Source organism: Siphateles boraxobius, unplaced genomic scaffold (assembly GCF_051911475.1).
Source record: "Siphateles boraxobius isolate OS27281-9 unplaced genomic scaffold, OSU_SipBor_1 41, whole genome shotgun sequence".
Lineage (NCBI taxonomy): Eukaryota > Metazoa > Chordata > Actinopteri > Cypriniformes > Leuciscidae > Siphateles > Siphateles boraxobius.
The window spans coordinates 20,257,599-20,276,917 of NW_027509042.1; the positions used below are offsets into that span (position 1 = coordinate 20,257,599).

Here is a 19,319-nt window from a genome sequence, read left to right on the forward strand (position 1 = left end):
TTGACACTCCAAAATAATCATAAATATATTGTAAGATTAATCAATACGAATCAAACGGTTTTATGGTGCACGTTTTATGATGAACAGATTTAATTTAGCGTTTTATTCACATATACATTGATCAACGAGCATACACTTGTTTGCTTACCATATTTGATGTGCTTTATGTTTGTCGATCAATTTTTAAATATGAAAAGTCAATTAAATCTGTTCATCATATAAAGTTAATTTTAACTGACTTGGATTAAACCACTTGATACCAAATTAAATATATTCATCATATAAAGCAGTGTTAGTTTAGTATTATTTGTATAATATAAATCATTGTATTTATTAATATTTTGAACTAGTTTTTATTTTTATATTTTCAGCTTTCATTAAAGTCTTATTAATTTAGTTGTTTTTGTCATTTTATATTAGTTTATTTTATTTATCTTTAATTAATTAATATTTTACTAATGTTTTAGATTTAGTAAATTTAGTACTTAAACTCATTTTATTTCAGTTTATGTGCCAAGGCAACATTTCTAATTTTATTTTAAGTTTGTCATCTAATATTTTATTTGAATTCAGCTCTATTTCAATTCATAAAAATAAAAAAAAAGTTTTACTGAATAATACATTTATGTAACACTGATATAAAGTGATCATGTCTCATCAGAAGACTTGGAATAAACCGTAAAATTTTTATGTATTATTTTACAATGTTTATTAACTTTTTGAAGTGTGCTGTTATGGAGGGACAGAAATCTCTCAGGTTTCAACTAAAGTCATCTCATACAGGGTACTTAATGACAGAATTTTTAGGTTATTTTAGGTGAACAAATGTTTAAATGGGACAAAATGAGGAGAAGAAAATGTTTACACAGTTCAGTTTTATTTGATATCTCTCAATGTCATAACATGGAGCGTACTACATGCGGTGTGTACAGGAGCAACGCCTCGGCAACATGCTACACAAAATAAATAGAGTCAGAGAGTTAAATATTAATGTCGGAGAGAAGCAAATTTGTAAAAACTCTGTTTAGTGCCTCTCTAAATGAGACAGGAAACAGAGGACTTATTCGGGATGAAAAAAACAACAACTTTCATTCATCCCTCTTATTACCGGATACAGAAAACGAGGAAGAAAATGATTCCAGTCCTTGCATGAAATGTACAAATGGGTGAAGACCTTGAGCCCACAGTGCATTACTGAAATAAGAGGGATTTGAAACACATCAGCTGACGCATAGCTGAGCTCAAGTCGAGATGATAGCTGCTTACAGTATATTGTTGAGTACACAAAGCAACACTGCATATTGTGTGGCCGACTAACTTTGGCCAACATTTTCAGGCTTATGCAAAAAATGTTCAGGTCTTTGGTTGGACCCTGTACAGCATGCTGAACGGACAAAGCCAAAAGCCTTATAAATACAATCAATAATCCAAAAAGAGCAGGAAAAAAAGTCTCCCAAATCAGATATCGTACAGATCTGTCTTCGTAAAGTAAGCCGATCAATAAATGTAACACTGTGGAACTCTTCTTCATCATCATCATCATGCTATTAAAATAACAAATAACTCAACTGGCCTTGACCATAACACACACACACACATATACATACATAATATATATATATATATATATATATATATATATATATATATATATATAGATCATTTATTGATATATATATATATATATATAGTGAGATATGCCTGCAAAAAATATTAAGAACTTGTAAATTAATTAATAATATACTTAAAAGAAAGAAAAAAAATCACATATACAGTATAATAAAAAAAAGGGAACAGGCAGTTTTAGGCTGCTGATACCAACTTAAATTTTAGCATTTAGAGTCTGACCGAAAACATCTCGACTTGCGATTTTGTTTTTGTTTTTAACTTCAGCTTTAACTTCCCCAGAACCATTTCCTCTTCCCTGTGTGTAAATGGCAGAAAGCGAAAGAAAAGTGCAATATTACACTGTGGATGACCCAATTTCCCCTTATGGGGGTCAGTTTAAAACTGTTATCCATCAAGTATCCAAAAATCTAAACTAGTGACATTTGTGAATACATCATTTAAAACATTACATTTAGTTTGGTTAGCAAATGTTTTTTGGTCAGTCTTCACTTTAAAATAAATAGCCGATTAGTTTTCAGATTTAAACTAAATCAATGCTGCCAGATCAAAATCAACCGATCAGAACTTAAAATCCCCTAAATAGTAACAGTCACACAATAATGACCTTCAGCACATGCTTTGACCAATGCTGAAAGAGGACAAGCCAAATAATATTGTCCTCTCTCTGATTCCTTCCTGTACCTACATCACACCCTCAGCCGTTCAAAGGGATCATACAGCTACCTGTAAACATGCTCTCTGACCAACGTCACATTGTTCTTACATCAGTGAGACACTTTACCCTTCATCTCACTTACTGCACCAGCTAGACAATATAAACCCTCTGTTTGTCAACAGTCCCATCAGTAGTATTCAGTCATGTTGTCCCAGTACAAACAATTCAACATTTTCTGTTCCTGTAGGACAAGAATTCTACTGAATAACTGGCATAACAAAAGTCCATTCTGACAAGAATATTAAATATCGTCCTAAATGACAGATTCATAGCAAAGACCTTAAAAACCTGAATACAGCAATAATAATAGAAAATGAAACCTTAGCAAAATGAATATCAAACATAACTTAATTCAGTCTAATGTGGTTCTAGAAGAGCAAGATGCCCACTTTATGTTTCATTAAGGAGAACACCAGATAAAAAGAAAGAAACGTTGGAAGAGTTTTACAGAGCGCAGAAACTTTCCTCCAAGGTTTCAATAAGCTACTCGAACTCCCGGGATGCAGAGAGCGAACAGTCCAGAGTCAAGAAACAAGTTATTATGATGATGATGATGCACCTCTCAGAGCCACAAATCAGAAAAGATCAAATGATGGTGTGTTTGGTCCTGGCAGACAGTGGGCCCAGCCCTCAGCTCCAGGACATCAGTCTGACACTCAGCTCCCCCCGTTCATCTCTGCTGGGGCTTTGGGTACGAGAAGACTCATGCGTCCCGTGGAGCTCGCTGCACTTTTGATCACCTCCATCCATCTGCAACACATCACAGCATGTTTTTGCACATCAAACATTTCTTCAAAACAGTGTTCATTTCGTTAACAAAATCTATGTCTGACGATGACCTTTTTTTCCATGACTAAAGACGAGACGAGAATGAGACAACACAAACGTCATTAAACGAAAACTCCGACTATATCAACATGCTATATCATTGACGAGAAAAGACGAGACTAAAACCTCTTTGTTTTTGTTGAAAAAGGAGACAACAAAATATTACAGCATGTTTTTTAACAAGCCGCTATGAGCTTTCATGCTCGTGGTTGACAATTGCCTGGAAATTGCCAGAACACCTTCTGTGTGAATGCAATCACGACCCGGGATTGATGCCGGGTTGGGGACCTAGTAACATTGCCGTGTGCAGTCCCGGAACGAGTACTCAGGGGCGTCATGAAAGCCAAAATTCTGGGGGGGGCACATTCTGAGGCAATTGTTTTCTGACGGTTAGACTAGGCTAGCTATTGATAACGTTACACTGACACAATTTAAGTTAATGCTCTGAATTCGCAGCTAATATCAAATCCATAACTTTTTGATCAAGTTAAAATTTCCAGGTCAACCTCAAATAATCCCACTACCTTTTAATATCATCCGATAACTAATTCAATGCCGATTTGTTGCTTTGCCCACTTACCACTTCAAGACCATCTGTAAAACATTGCCAGCTCAACGTGTGAGACGAGCGAGTTGCTTGAATATACACAGCAAGGTTCTAGAGCGCTGATTTGATATACACAGACACCATATTAGGAAAAAGGGGCGGGCTGATGCTGACCGATTTATTACACATCCAGAAGAATCAGGCATGTGATTGGCTAAGGACAAAAAAGCAGGAAATTATACCGATTTTGTTGTTTTATTAACATTAAATAGATAGTTCTCCCAAAAATTTTAATTGTCATCATTTACTCTCTCAAGTTGTTTTAAACCTGAATAAGTTTCTTTCTTCTGTTGAAGTTATTTGGAAGAATGTGGGTAACTAAACAGTAGATGTACCCCAGTGATTTCCATAGTATATTTTTCGCTATGTTAGTCAATGGGGACCAGCAACTGTCTGGTTACTCACATTCTTCAAAATATCTTCTTTTGTGTTCAGCACAAGAAATAAATTAATATAGGTTTGGAACAACATTACAGTGAATAAATAATGACAGAATTTTATTTTTGGGTGAACTATCCCTTTAAGGACAAGCGGCTGCATGTTTATTGTTAGGGCTACTGTCTCTTTAAGACCTGTACGCGACGCGTCTAATATACACGCATTTGACAAGCAGATTTCATAGACATAACCAACTTTCCTTATGTATTTGTGTGTAACCTTGTGTGTATTTGAGAGCATTAGCGAAATAAGACTCGAAAGATAACTTAGTCCAGTAACCAGGCGCTGTTAGACAGGCTTTTTTAGTGCATGTGCGCGTCGGGTGTTCGAGCTCAGTAAAGGCCTCATTATGCTTCTGCGTCAACTCCACGGCGTAGCTACGCCGTCACTCCTACGGCGTCGTGGCCGTTTTATGGTTCTGCGTCAGGTTGAGTTGCATCACGGTGCATCTGACCAATCACAGCCCTTGTGGTCTGCGTCGCCTCGACGCGTAGTTAAAATTTTTTGGAGGTGCACGTCGAGCTACGGCGGAGGGGTTTGCGGCGACACAGAGGGGTACGCCGTCGATTCGACGCAGAAGCATAAAACAGGCTTAAAGCGCATGTTAGAACAGCGCATCTAGAGTGAATGACATGTTTAACCGGCAAGGCTTTAAAGCACATGCAAATAATTAACTTTTGTGAACTCACTGAACTGATGTGTCCCGTTCCTCTGCGTTAACATTTGATATGAGAAGGCCTATTTGTCGCGTTGTACACTAATGCTGTTGAGACGGAGGCACCAGAACTGCAACTGATAGAATGCACGATATACATATTTCTACAAAAGCAGTGAGCAGCTTGCTTGGAGCAAGGATCATAGCGCAAATTTGAACTATATCGATATATGCGATATGGTCTAATTCCATATATCGATATAAAAAAAAAATTTAAATGTGAAATCAGCCAGCCCTACTGGTGGCCTAACGGCAATGTTTTTGTCTGAGGTACGATATTGAGCAGGTGAACAAGCTGAACGCAAATACGTCCTTGTTGATACTTGGAAAGGAAGGAAAAAATCTGTAAGCACGTCAGCCTGTTATGTCCTCATATCCTCTCCTTTTCACTCCGGCAGACAATTAGACGATTTTTACTGATTAAATGAATGCAGCTTTAATGAGCATAAGAGACTTCTTTCAAAAACACACAAAAAAATCTGACCGATCCCAAACTTTTGACCGATAGTGTACATTAATTCAATGAATTATCAAATCATTCAAATGATACAGAGAAATCAATTGACAGCCCTAAAATTAATATAAAAAATATATAGATTACATTTCTTATAAATTATGTATTTTTATTTATTTAAATAGCATTACCTTTCGAATGTATACTCGCTCTCTGCCCTGAAGAAGTAAACATGGGATTTGAACTGCAGCTTGAAGACGTACTCCTTATGGATGCTATCCGATTCCCCTGGGGTGCTGACTGTGTAACCTAGCAACGGAAGACTGGCTAGAGGGAAGTCATCCTGGGACAAAAACAAGAATTAATTATTCATTATTTAGACCTCTAGACATCCTACAGGAAGTTTAAGCTTTCAGAATGAACATCAAATACATTAAATCAAAATGATGGTGCATATTTCAATACCTGATGTGTCTTGTAAAAGAACAGGCAGAAGTTGGTAAAGACGACCCAGAGTTTCTGCCAGCCATTGCTGTTCTTGAACTTCCTTAGGAGGTAACCGGACAGCTGGTTCTGCAATGAAGCGCACAGGAAGTTAAAACCACAACAGCGCAAACCCCTCATTCACAAAGGACCGTTAGTGCTGCATTAGTGTTTCATGAAATGTGCACTGAATGAGTAAGCTAAGGGAGAGAGTGCCAATTTTCCAAATCAGTAGTAAAAAAAAGAAGAATGAATGCATAATAGGAAGTCTCAATTTCACAGTGGACCTTGTACTCTAAACCAGGGCCATAACCATCACAGACCTTGAGGGAAACAAGTCAACCGCTGCTCTGCTGCACTCCATTACGCACCACTCTGTTTGTTGTAAGGATGGCAAGAAGTTTTAAAAGTTGCATTTTCTTGCTAACATGTAAAAAAAATAAAAGTTGCATTTTTAAGCTACTCTGCCTCAGCGGTATAACAGCGCTCAATGTCAAAATAATTGAGATGGCCAATCAAATCAAAGGAAGCAGGCCTTACTGTTCAAAGACGAGTGCGAAATCCAACGTGACATTTTTAACAGTGAAAGAGTAAGTGGTAAGATACAAGTAGCTAAACATTTAATATTTGACAATGTTTACGCTAGAAATGTTCAGCGATCGACAGTAAATATACAGTGATACAAACTACTATGAAATTTCACCGTTTTGAATTGAACATATGCTATTTACTTCATTCATGCAATTCTTAATTGTGAAGAGATAAAAAATGTTTTGTTTTTTACATATGAGACGTCCAAATAAGATTGAATGTATGCATATTTTTAAATAAATATTATTTGCTAATAAATTAATTACTATGTTCTTATTTCTTTTTTTTCCTTTAAATCCCTTTTAATACTTTAATTTTATAATTCCTTTAAATAAAAAGATTAATAGCACTTAAAGGGTAACTAAACACTAAAATAACTTTTTTTAGTTAATGATCTGTAAGAAAGGAGCTTCATAAATCCTGTTCATTGATTCGAGTAAATTTTTTGACATTTGGGTTTAAAGTGCTTTAATTCTACAATATATGGTGTAAAAACATCTGAGTGCTGCCCTCTTCAGGTTGAACGGTGGCTACTGACGTCAGAGAGTACCAGTTAACCACACCCTTGCCTACAGAGAGATGCGTCTCAGGTGCACGCCCCCCCTCCTCTGGGCTCTGCACACTTTTCCAGTATTTTTCAAATATTGCCAGTGGGTGGAGTCAGGCTCTTACCAGGGGTTTAGTTACCCTTTAAAAAGAGTTGGAGATCCATTATATGAGCGACAGAGTTCATGAAGCGTAAACATCTTAATCATTTTATATATATATATATATATATATATATATATATATATATATATATATATATCTGCACCACATATTTATATTTTTCACAACAATATTTGCCCATTATTTTTTATATTTTAAACAGTTTTGTTAAAATATTAGTTTTCTCCCATTAGGAAATAATAATAACAGATAATACAATTTATTATTTTCAATAAATTTAACTTTTTTAATGAAGACTTTTCTTTATTATAAGGACAGGGTTTATCCTCAATGACATATCTCCGAAACAAAAATATATATATTACAAATGAAAACCATGTTCTTCATTAGAAGAGGCATATTTTTATGTATTTTTGAATAAATTGATAAAATTTGAAGCATGATGTAAAAAGAATGAAAAATTATATAAGATGGATTTAAATAATTGAGAATCACTCTTGAGGAAAACTCTATTTTAATATGTGAGGTTTTCATATTCAGATGACGGTGACTATAACTGGAGGGGTTCTGACCACACTGGTACCTGGTTCATGCGCAGGTAGTCATTGAGAGAAAGGTTCTGGTTTCTGTACCAGCACACATGTGTGATGGTGTTGGGTCTCTGGCCCTGACCGAGCAGATACCGAGGGGGGAGCTCTGGAGACACAGCTGGAGAACTGAATACTGAGAGCAGGCAGGCAGGCAAACAGAGCACAGGCACAGGACAAGATGTAGACAGGAAGAAAGACCGATAATGTGGTGGAGAGAAAGTGATGAAGACAAAAAGGGCAACAAGGAGCAAAAGAGAGGAAGAACAGAAGTGTTAGAATGTTAGCTTTTAATCCTTGAGTGGGAAAAAAACGACAGACTGAACATTCTTAGAAAGGAATCTGTAGAAAGGAAATGTTAGGAAAAAAACAGAAGCCTCCATGAAAATGTTCATTAATTCAGTCACTTTCATTCAAAAAAGACAGTTACTCGTAACACAGAAGAGAGATGCACAATTAAAGAGGAAAAAAAATGTTACAGACATAAAAGAAAAAAAAAACATGGAAGGGGAGGTGGAGAAGCTACTGGATACTGGAAAATAAGGGTGAAGAAAGGAGACAGACACACAAAAAAGATCCACGAGTCTTTGCCCCTCATCCACAAGTTTGGTTGCAGTCTATAAGATTTACCATATCAAATAACAAGATGGCACCGCGGATGGCTGCCTTGGCGGTTTGCTGCGGGATTGTTTGTTTTCTTTTGTCTATTAAATCAGTGTTCTGCGACAATTCTCGGATTGTTTTCTCAAGAGAGGCGATCTTAAGCATTAGGGAAACAACTCCTGTGGATCTATTCCCGTTTTTTTTCATAACTCATGTTGAATTACTGGATATTCTAGTAAAAGTTACATCTGCACTGTGTCTAGCCACGTAACGCCGACGGTGAGGTAAAAGAGACGGGGCGCCGTGGACTGCGGACTCCGCTACCCGGAATATTTCTTGCAAATGTGCGTTCACTTAGCAACAAACTGGACGAACTTAACTTGCTGTTGTTGGGGAAAAAACAGATATCTCCTCATCTTCCGCTTTATGTTTCACTGAAACGTGGCTGTGTAGATCTATAGCGGACTCTGTGCTTCAGTTGCCAGGTTTCTCAATCTTACGGGCGGATCGCGACTCAGAACTCTCGGGCAAAACGAAGGGAGGAGGAATATTATTCTACATCAACAACGACTGGGGCAATGATGTTACAGTCATACTACACCACTGTTCTCCTGACTTGGAATCTTTTTTTATTAACTGCAAGCCCTTCTACAGCCCGAGGGAATTCTCCACATTTATCCTGGTCTTGTGTTTACATTCCACCGCAAGCCAACGTGCTGGAGTCGCAACGTCAGCTAGCCGAACAGATACTTGGGGCGGAGCGATCATACCCGGACTCCTTAGTTATTGTGCTTGATGACTTTAACAAAGGTAATCTAAGCCACGAACTCCCGAAATAAACAGTTATTAAATTCTGACCAGAGAGGCAAACACTCTGGACCACTGCTACACTACAATCAACAATGCCTAACACGCTGTGCCACGTACTGCGCTCGGACTCTCTGATCAGATCATGGTCGATCTAATGCCAAACATACAGGCAAAAACTAAAACTTCCCAAGCCTGTTGTACGAAGGTCAAAGAAGTGGAGCAGTGAAGCTATAGAGGCTCTGTGTGCGTGTCTGGAATGCACCGATTGGGACGTGTTCAAGTCATCCACAAATACTTCATACTTCAAATGACTTCATACATTAGCTATTGTGAGGATAGCTGTATACCATCACAGACCAGGGTGAGTTCTAATAATGATAAACCCAGGCTTACAGCTAATCTTAAGGAGGAGGCGTTCAGAAGCGGGGACAAGGGTAGGTTCAGAGAGGCAAAATACAGCTTTGGTAAGGCAGTGAAGAAGCTAAGGGTCCGTATGGAGAGAAATTAAAACAACAGTTCTCAGGCAACCACTCTGCTTCGGTTTGGAAGGGCCTTCAACAGATCACTTGCTATAAACCTAAATCTCCCCAGTCCACTAACGACCTGCGACTTGCTAATGACCTGATTGAGTTCTACTGCAGATTTGAACGACAAAAGGGAAGTCCTGAAAACATACCTTTTTCGGGTGTGTTCAGCCAACAACAAAAGTCCCCCAATCATTGAGGCCCATTCACAATTACACATCTCAATTAACACCAACCCTGCCAACACAATGGCAGTTTCAATCCTGGAAGGGGATGTCAATAGTCTATTCAAGAGACAGAATCCCCAAAAAGCTGCAGGGCCTGATTGGAGTCACCCCATCAATTCTGAAGCACTGTGCAGATCAGCTCTCTGCTGTGTTTACTGACATTTTTAACACCGCACTGGAGACATGCGGTGTTCCAGGCCTGCTTCAAATCTTCCACCATCATCCCCGTCCCCAAGAAGTCTAAGATCACTGGACTAAATGATTATAGACCCGTCGCTCTGACCTAGATGATGCGGTCAAAATGGCTCTTCACTTCATCCTCCAACATCTTGACTCCCCTGGAACCTATGTCAGAATATTATTTGTGGACTTCAGCTCCGCATTTAACACCATAATTCCTGCTCTGCTCCAAGTCAAGCTCTCCCAACTGGGAGTGCCCGAATCCACATGCAGGTGGATCACAAACTTCCTGACCAACAGGGGGCAGCACGTGAGGCTGGGGAAGCACTTATTGGACCCCCTGATCATCAGCTCCGGCTCTCCTCAAGGCTGTGTCCTGTCCCCCCTAATCTTTTCCCTGAATACTAACAGCTGCACTTCCAGTTACCATGCTGTCAAGCTTTTGAAGTTTGCAGATGACACCACCCTCATTGGACTTATCTCTGATGGAGACGAGTCCGCCAACAGGGAGGAGACTGATCATCTGGTGTCTTGGTGCAGTCTGAACAACTTGGAGCTCAACGCACAAAAGACAGTGGAGATTTTAGGAGAAGCTCAGCAACCCTTTATCCCATCATCTTGGGGGGCTCCCCAGTCAACTCTGTGCAGTCCTTTCGCTTCCTGGGTATTACCATCGCTCAGGACCTCAAGTGGGAGCTGAACATCACCTCTCTCACAAAGAATGCACAACAGAGGATGTACTTCTTGCGGCAGCTTAAATAGTTTAACCTGCCAAAGACTATGCTGGTGCACTTCTACACTGCCATCACTTAGTCCGTCCTGCAACCAGTGTGAAGGACAAAGGCAGGCTGCAGCGCATCATCCACTCTGCAGAGTGGGTCATTGGCTGCAATCTGCCATCTCTATGCGCCCTACACACCTCCAGGTCGTTGAGGCGAGCAGCAAAGACCGAGGCTGATCCCTCTCACCCTGAAAATTTACTATTCAGAACTCTCCCCTCTGGCAGAAGGTTGAGGTCGATCAGGACCAAAACCTCATGCCACAAGAACAGTTTCTTTTCTACAGCTGTAGGCCTTCCGGAACATGCCCTGGAAACAAACCAAACCAAACAGACTATAGCCTGCTCCCTGCACTCATACAGAACCCTCACTATATAACTGCACCTAACATATTTTTACATCTCTTTAGTAATTTATCGTAGGTATTGTTTATGACTTATGTACAAATCCTTGCACTAATGGGCCACAACAAATTCCTTGTTTGTTGTAAACTTACTTGGCAATAAAGCATTCTGATTCTGAGACCTCAACAGCCAGGTTCAGAGAAGTGTGTGTGTGTGTTCTTGTTTATATAGTTTATGAGGATATGAATGTGTATAATGAGATGGTTATTAAAGGGTTAGTTCACCCAAAAATGAAAATTAAGTCATTAATTACTCACCCCCATGCTGTACCAACCCCGTAAGACCTTCGTTCATCTTCGGAACACAAATGAAGATATTTTTTATTAAATCTGAGAGGTGGATCACTGCTACATAGGCTGCCTGAGGGAATGAAACTTGACGGCCCAGAAAGTCATTAAAGAACATGTTTAAATATTCCATGTGCCTACAGTGGCTCAACTATAAGTTTATCAAGCGACGAGAATACTTTTTTCCCGGAAAAAAAACCCCATAAATAACGACTTTATTCGACTATTCCTTTTCTTCCTTGTGGGCCTGAGACGAGAGTTCAAGAGATTTCCACGACGCATGCGCGAGAACTGAGAAGAGGACGTTCTTCTTCTAATACTTCTTGTTCAGTTCTCGCGCATGCGTCGTGGAAATCTCTTGAACTCTCGTCTCAGGCCCACAAGGAAGAAAAGGAATAGTCGAATAAAGTCGTTATTTATGTTTTTTTTTCTGAAAAAAAGTAGTCTCGTCGCTTGATAAACTTATAGTTGAGCCACTGTAGGCACATGGAATATTTAAACATGTTCTTTAATGACTTTCTGGGCCGTCAAGTTTCATTCCCTTAGGCAGACTATGTAGCAGTGATCCACCTCTCAGATTTAATCAAAAATATCTTCATTTGTGTTCCGAAGATGAACGAAGGTCTTACGGGGTTGGTACAGCATGGGGGTGAGTAATTAATGACTTAATTTTCATTTTTGGGTGAACTAACCCTTTAAACGTAAACATGATTTATGAGGACACTTAAAATGGCTTAAGAAACCCCAGTAATAAACAGTTTTTCATTAAAAAAAAAAGCAAAAATTTTCTGTGATAGGTTGGTTTAGAGCAGTGGTTCTCAACTCCAGTCCTCGGGACCCACTGCTCTGCACATTTTGTATGTCTCTCTTATCTGACACACTCAGTTCAGATCAAGGAGTCTCTCCTAACGAGCTGGTGATCTGAATCAGGTGTGTTAAATAAGGAGACATAAAAAATGTGCAGAGCAGTGAGTCCCGAGGACTGGAGTTGAGAACCACTGATTTAGAGTAAGGGGATAGAATATACAGTTTGTACAGTATAAAATTCATTATGTCTTTAGAGAGACCCTGTAAACCACATATTGATGTGTGTGCGTGTATGGGCATGTTTGTAAAGCTCTAAACAGGTGAATCTCATAAAACATCTCATTTCAAAATTTAAAGAATCTCATTATTTAAATTTATTATTTAAGCTATTCATGATTACTTAAAATTTCAATATGATAGTATTTGTTGTTCTGAATTAGAAACAAATTAAATGTATTGACAATTCAGGATGGAATGTGCATAGCTGACAATAATAATAATAATAAATATGTAATGAATTTGTTTACGATAAAAAAAGGTAAAAATTGATGATAAACTAAAACAAAACCAATAAATAAATAAAATCGATTGAATCATGAAGTACTATATATATATATATATATACACACATACATATATACACATGCATACATATATACACATATATATATATATATATATATATATATACACACACATGCATACATACATATATATATTTATTAGGGATGGGCATTTCAAGCAAAAATAATATTCGAAGATCGCTGGGTATTATTCAATTATTATTCGAAAATCGCACCCCTTCACCACATGCATGCACACATGCATGTATAGGCTACACACCACAGCATGTGAGCAAAGCGGAGGGGTGCAACGCTTAAATATAAATTAAAAAACTTAAACATACGTTTAATATTTTTATAATCTTTAAATCTTTATATAAAAGACAATATAATCAGGACACGGAGGTGCTGGCGCGTGAACTGGAGCGTGTCTCATAAATGAACCGAAACACAGCGATACTTACCTTACAGACCTGAGAAGTATATCTATAGAAAGCTTGAAATGTGTACTTTTAAACAAAACAATTAAAAACGAAAAGAATTTGGCTACTCTCTGCGTATGTAGGCTAATTCGTGAAGTGTGCATTTCTCTCTATAAGCGCGTTCACTATAGGCTAGAGCTGAAGATCTTTGCCCGAACCCGACGGGACCCGACGGGTTCGGTCGGGTTCGGTTTGAATTTCGATCATTTTACGCGGGCTCGGGCCGGGCTCGGGCTTGCGCTCCGGATTGCGCGGTAAATGAATGGTCAGGTGATGCGTTTCGATTAGCGCGAAAATGGATGCTGAGGAGGTGAAACGGAGGTTGGCCTCTGGCGATTATGTTTTGGTTGCACAGACAAAGAAAGCAAAGTCTGAGGTGTGGAAAAATTTTGACTTTGTGCATAATGAGAACAATGAGACAGTGGGATATGTGAAATGCAAAAGATGCGACATTCTGTTAAAGTACGACAGCAAAACGACAGGGAATTCGTCGCTGAAAAGGCATGTTGATCGAAGCTGTTCAACACCTGCCAGTGCCCAGGATCAAACTACAATCACGTCGTTTGTTACAGCATCAAAACCCATCCCTGCAAAGGTGAAACAAACGGTGACGGAGAAGTGTGTCAGCTTTTGCTGTAAAGACATTAGGCCTTTTAATATCGTAAATGGTAAGGGGTTTGAAGAGCTGGCGCAAGAACTAATTAATGTCGGGGCTGCATATGGGAGGGTTCCCGTAAATTCTGTTATTCCCAGCCATGTGACAGTTGCGAAGAGGTGCACTGACATGGCAGAAGAAAAGAGGGAAGCTTTAGTACAGAAACTTAAGACTTTGTTAAATGATGGCACAGTCGCAATGACCACGGACATGTGGACAGAGGATTATCGGAAGATTAGTTATTTGACAATCACATGCCATTTCATAAATGAGGATATGGAACTGGTGAATAAAACCCTGACAACTACAATGTTCCCTTTGGAAGAGGCAAAGACGGGAGAAAATATCAGACGGGAGATACTGAAACTACTGGTGACAAAGTTTGGCCTTGACGCTTCCTCTCTCAGCAAAATTGTTTGGGTGACCGATGAGGGGGCAAACATTAAATTAGCTCTGCGGCCATACCAGAGATTGGACTGCATTGACCATCTCATCAATACGGTACTGCGCCATGGACTCGACATTGCCGAGTTATCCAAAGCCGACGGTGCTCCGGACATAGGAGATACCATTTCGGCTGCTAAATCACTAGTGAGGTACGTTAAACAGTCGGGGTTGGCTGCACAACTGTCAACAACATTGCTGCAAATGGGAGACACTCGGTTCAGTACGGTGTACCTCACACTGACTTCTATACAGGCCATTTATCATGAGCTCCATGAAAAGCTGGAGGCGCGAGGAGAGAGCGCGCGCATTGAGAAAATAGCACCAGACACACTGGACTTTTTGATAAACTTTCTGAAGCCGTTCTATGAAGCACAGCGGGAACTTGAGGGAGACAAGTATCCAACACTTAATAGTGTGTGTCTCTGGAGTGAGAAACTGAAACGCCACTGTCAGCCCAATGTCCTGGACTCCCCTCAGCAAGCTGTCGTGCGTAAACGGCACGAAGACTGGCTCGCGCGTAAAGTGATCATACAGGACCTTCACAAGATCGCAACATTCCTCTGGCCAAAATTTAATCAGCTGAGAATGTTATCACATTCAGACAGGAATGCCGTACATGCTCATGTCCGCACTCTTCTGCAAGCCATGGCTGCAGGTGCACCAGATGTGGAGATTCGAGAACCAGAGCTCTCCGGAGTCGAACCCAGTGACAGTCCCCTGGCAAAAAGGGCGAATTTTGCGGAGTGGGAAAATGTAAGGCAAGCTGAGTGGGAAGATGACGAGGTCACTCGCTACATTGAAATGGCTGCTGTCATGGGAAATGAAATGGATGTTCTTGGCTGGTGGAAGGCCAACAATCCATCCTACCCAAAACTTGCAAAATTAGCCAGATCAGTACTATGCATCCCGGCCAGTAGCAGCAGCAGTGAAAGGGTGTTCAGTGCTGCTGGACGCACCATCAGTGAGCGCAGGACCGCGCTGAAGCCATCTACAGTGGATTCAATAATTTTCCTCCACAAAAACATGTAGCCTAATCTTGGTGAGTAAAGGTTTTTCAAATTATAACTAAATATTAATTTAGTCTTAAATGCATAATCCATAATCCATAATGTATACGTACAGCAGAGTATAGGCTACAGGCTAATGTTGGCATTATTCTTTTATTAAATTTCAGCTGCTGTTCACCGTCGCATTTTTTGTGGCCGCGGATCGTGGAGAGAGAAGCAAAGCCTGCATCTTTATCTTAATTTTGTTATTGCCAAACACGCATCTTAATTTAGAATTGATCTTAATTTAATTTGTTAAGAAAGTCTCCTATAAAGACGCTTTATTGTGGAGAGAGTCGGCCTCAAGCAAGTCCCGTTTTCGTTTGTCTTAGGCATAATCTCAATTTTATGAAACTTTTCGTTTTATTTCGTTATTGCCAAGTACAAATCTTAGTTTAGAATTTATCTTGATTTAATTTGTTAAGAAAGACTAATTTTTATAGGCACGTAGGCCTATTTATAGGCTATGTGTGTATGCGGCATATGCTGAGCCTGAGATGTTACCGAGGACTTATTTTATTTCTTTGTTCCTTCCAAATTCCCTATACCTTAGTCATAAATAAATGATGTTAAAAATGTATAAATAAAATGACTCATTCTTGACTTGACTTGACAAAAGGCAAAAGAGCTGTGTGCGTGCGCACATTTGAATAATGTCGGGCTGTAAACGGGTTCGGGCTTTTAAAAAGCTATCAATCAAATTGTACTTGTCGGGCTCGGGCCGAATTCCGTCGGGCTCGGGCCTTGTCGGGCCTAACTTTTAAGGCCCGATTAAAGCTCTACTATAGGCTACTGCAAAGATGGCTAGTCAGCATCGTCAACTTTATCTTTGCAGCCGACACTGACAGAAAACACTAGTTTATTAATAAACAATTCAAATGTTTCATACATAATCATTACTTTTGCCGGTTCTTTGTGGCAAGCTTTATAGCTGCGTTGAGATGCGGAATAGGCAATTACTAAAACGCTCATTATGGTTTCTCTCCCATATATATTTAAGTAATTAAATCAATATAAATATGTGATTAGACTAATGGCTTAAATGAACTACTACTAGTCGACTAGAAAAAAAAACTTTAGTCGTGCATGGGCAGCCCTACTTATTTCACATATTTTCTAACCAGCATGTCACAAAGGGCGTTCTGAGCGAGCGGTGCGTAATCTCCAGAAATGGGCTCTCCGCTCTGGAGGAAATATTACCAATCCGCTCACATGATCTGGTGAGAGACAATGTGTATCTTCTGTTGTCAGAGTTGATTGACAGCTTTTAGATGCATCATTGGCATCGCCACCCTCTGGTTACATGAACGTGTCACCGCATTAGAACTGAATACATGGGGATTTTTTAAAGACAATAATCGCACAACCTATTCAATATTCTATAATAAAATCAACTAATCAAATATTTGAAAATCGTGACTCATCCCATATATATATATATATATATATATATATATATATACATACACATACACTCACCTAAAGGAATATTAGGAACACCATACTGATACGGTGTTTGGCCCCTTTCAACTTCAGAACTGCCTTAATTCTACGTGGCAGTGATTCAACAAGGTGCTGAAAGCATTCTTTAGAAATGTTGGCCCATATTGATAGGATAGCATCTTGCAGTTGATGGAGATTTGTGGGATGCACATCCAGGGCACGAAGCTCCTGTTCCACCACATCCCAAAGATGCTCTATTGGGTTGAGATCCGGTGACTGTGGGGGCCGTTTTAGTACAGTGAACTCATTGTCATGTTCAAGAAAACAATTTGAAATGATTCGAGCTTTGTGACATGGTGCATTATCCTGCTGGAAGTAGCCATCAGAGGATGGGTACATTGTGGCCATAAAGGGATGGACATGGTCAGAAACAATGCTCAGGTAGGCCGTGGCATTTAAACGATACCCAATTGGCACTAAGGGGCCTAAAGTGTGCCAAGAAAACATCCCCCACACCTTTACACCACAACCAGCAGCCTGCACAGTGGTAACAAGGCATGATGGATCCATGTTCTCATTCTGTTTACGCCAAATTCTGACTCTACCATCTGAATGTCTCAACAGAAATCGACACTCATCAGACCAGGCAAAATTTTTCCAGTCTTCAACTGTCCAATTTTGGTGAGCTCTTGCAAATTGTAGCCTCTTTTTCCTATTTGTAGTGGAGATGAGTGGTACCCGGTGGGGTCTTCTGCTGTTGTAGCCCATCCGCCTCATGGTTGTGCGTGTTGTGGCTTCACAAATGCTTTGCTGCATACCTCGGTTGTAACGAGTGGTTATTTCAGTCAAAGTTGCTCTTCTATCAGCTTGAATCAGTCCGCCCATTCTCCTCTAACCTCTAGCATCAACAAGGCATTTTCGCCCACAGGACTGCCGCATACTGGATGTTTTTCCCTTTACACACCATTTTTTGTAAACCCTAGAAATGGTTGTGCATGAAATCCCAGTAACTGAGCAGATTGTGAAATACTCAGACCGGCCTGTCTGGCACCAACAACCATGCCACGCTCAAAATCACCTTTCTTTCCCATTCTGAGATTTAGTTTGGAGTTCAGGAGATTGTCTTGACCACCTTGACCACACCCCTAAATGCATTGAAGCAACTGCCATGTGATTGGCTGATTAGATAATTGCATTAATGAGAAATTGAACAGGTGTGCCTAATAATCCTTTAGGTGAGTGTATATATAGAGAGAGAGAGAGAGAGAGAGAGAGAGAGAGAGAGAGAGAGAGAGAGAGAGAGAGAGAGAGAGAGAGAGAGAGAGAGAGAGAGAGAGAGAGAGAGAGAGAGAGAGAGAGAGAGAGAGAGAGAGAGAGAGAGAGAGAGAGAGAACCTAATTATCAAAAAATTATGTTTGTAGAGGATGAAGTTGTTTTTGCATTAAAGTACTGACTATTCAGGGTGGAAATCATAGCATACATGAAAATAATACCAAAAATGTATGCATGTATGAATTATTTACGATGAACAAAAATAGTATGACTGACTGACGAATGCATTCATTCTAAACAGTCCTAAGGTACGCTTCTTTTTCGATCGAAAATATTTGGTCCTTCTGATTTTGGTGTGAAATATGACCCACACATTTCTTTGCAAGATTGACCCAAACACATGCTAGACTCACATTCCTTCAATTCTACCCTGCAGCTGTAGTCAAGACCTTCACAATCAGGCTTCATGAAGATTTACATGAGAGTGTGTGAGTGTGAGTGTGAGTGTGAGAGTGTGTAAATGCTACCTCTACGGCTAGGCTGTGGTCAGACATAGAGACGCTGGTGTTGCGGTGCCAGCACACATGCATGGTGGTGTTGGCCCTGTGGTGGCTCTGCTTGTCCAGAGAGCAGCGGGAGGAGTTCATGTCATCCTCTGACTCCTGCTCCAGAGACATCTCATCGGATGATCCTTATGATTGTGCGGAGGGAGAGGAGGAAAGGAGCAGAGAAGGGAGGGGCAGTTGGAAGGGATGGGGTTTACATCTACTTCAGGATCAGTGATAAGGAGGCTAAGGGATAAAAACATACCGCGACCTACACACGTGTGGACAGTGGAAGAGTATGTCGCAAGCAGGTTTGAGGTACTTACTGTTGGAGCGATCACACAGGCTTGGGTCCAACAGAAGATCGGATTTCTCCTGACATTTCTTTGACATTTCAATAGCCATGTTTAGATCTTCGATCCATTTGTTCATCTCTACTTTGGAGCTGTGGAGGAGAGAGAGAGACTCTTACTGAAATATGAACAAAAGATAAATATTAAAGTATATGTTTGTTTGAATTTAATATTAC

General features: G+C 39.8%; 1 protein-coding gene across 4 annotated transcripts in view; it reads right to left on the minus strand.

Annotated features, from left to right (window-relative positions):
* Positions 1 to 2,277: 2,277 nt before the first annotated feature.
* The window catches only part of farp2 (FERM, RhoGEF and pleckstrin domain protein 2), a 63,768-nt gene continuing 46,726 nt past the window's right edge, over positions 2,278 to 19,319 (minus strand). For 3 of the 4 annotated variants that reach the window (XM_077198911.1, XM_077198907.1, XM_077198909.1), the window contains 5 exons: positions 19,117 to 19,235; positions 18,773 to 18,936; positions 5,852 to 5,959; positions 5,578 to 5,729; positions 2,278 to 3,094 (listed from right to left, as the gene is read on the minus strand). In XM_077198911.1, coding sequence (XP_077055026.1) covers positions 3,001 to 3,094; positions 5,578 to 5,729; positions 5,852 to 5,959; positions 18,773 to 18,936; positions 19,117 to 19,235 — 637 coding nt within the window. In that variant the 3' untranslated portion in view covers positions 2,278 to 3,000. Of the gene's footprint in view, positions 3,095 to 5,577; positions 5,730 to 5,851; positions 5,960 to 7,712; positions 7,853 to 18,772; positions 18,937 to 19,116; positions 19,236 to 19,319 lie in introns of all 4 variants that reach the window. The other variant, XM_077198910.1, reaches the window with a different exon arrangement.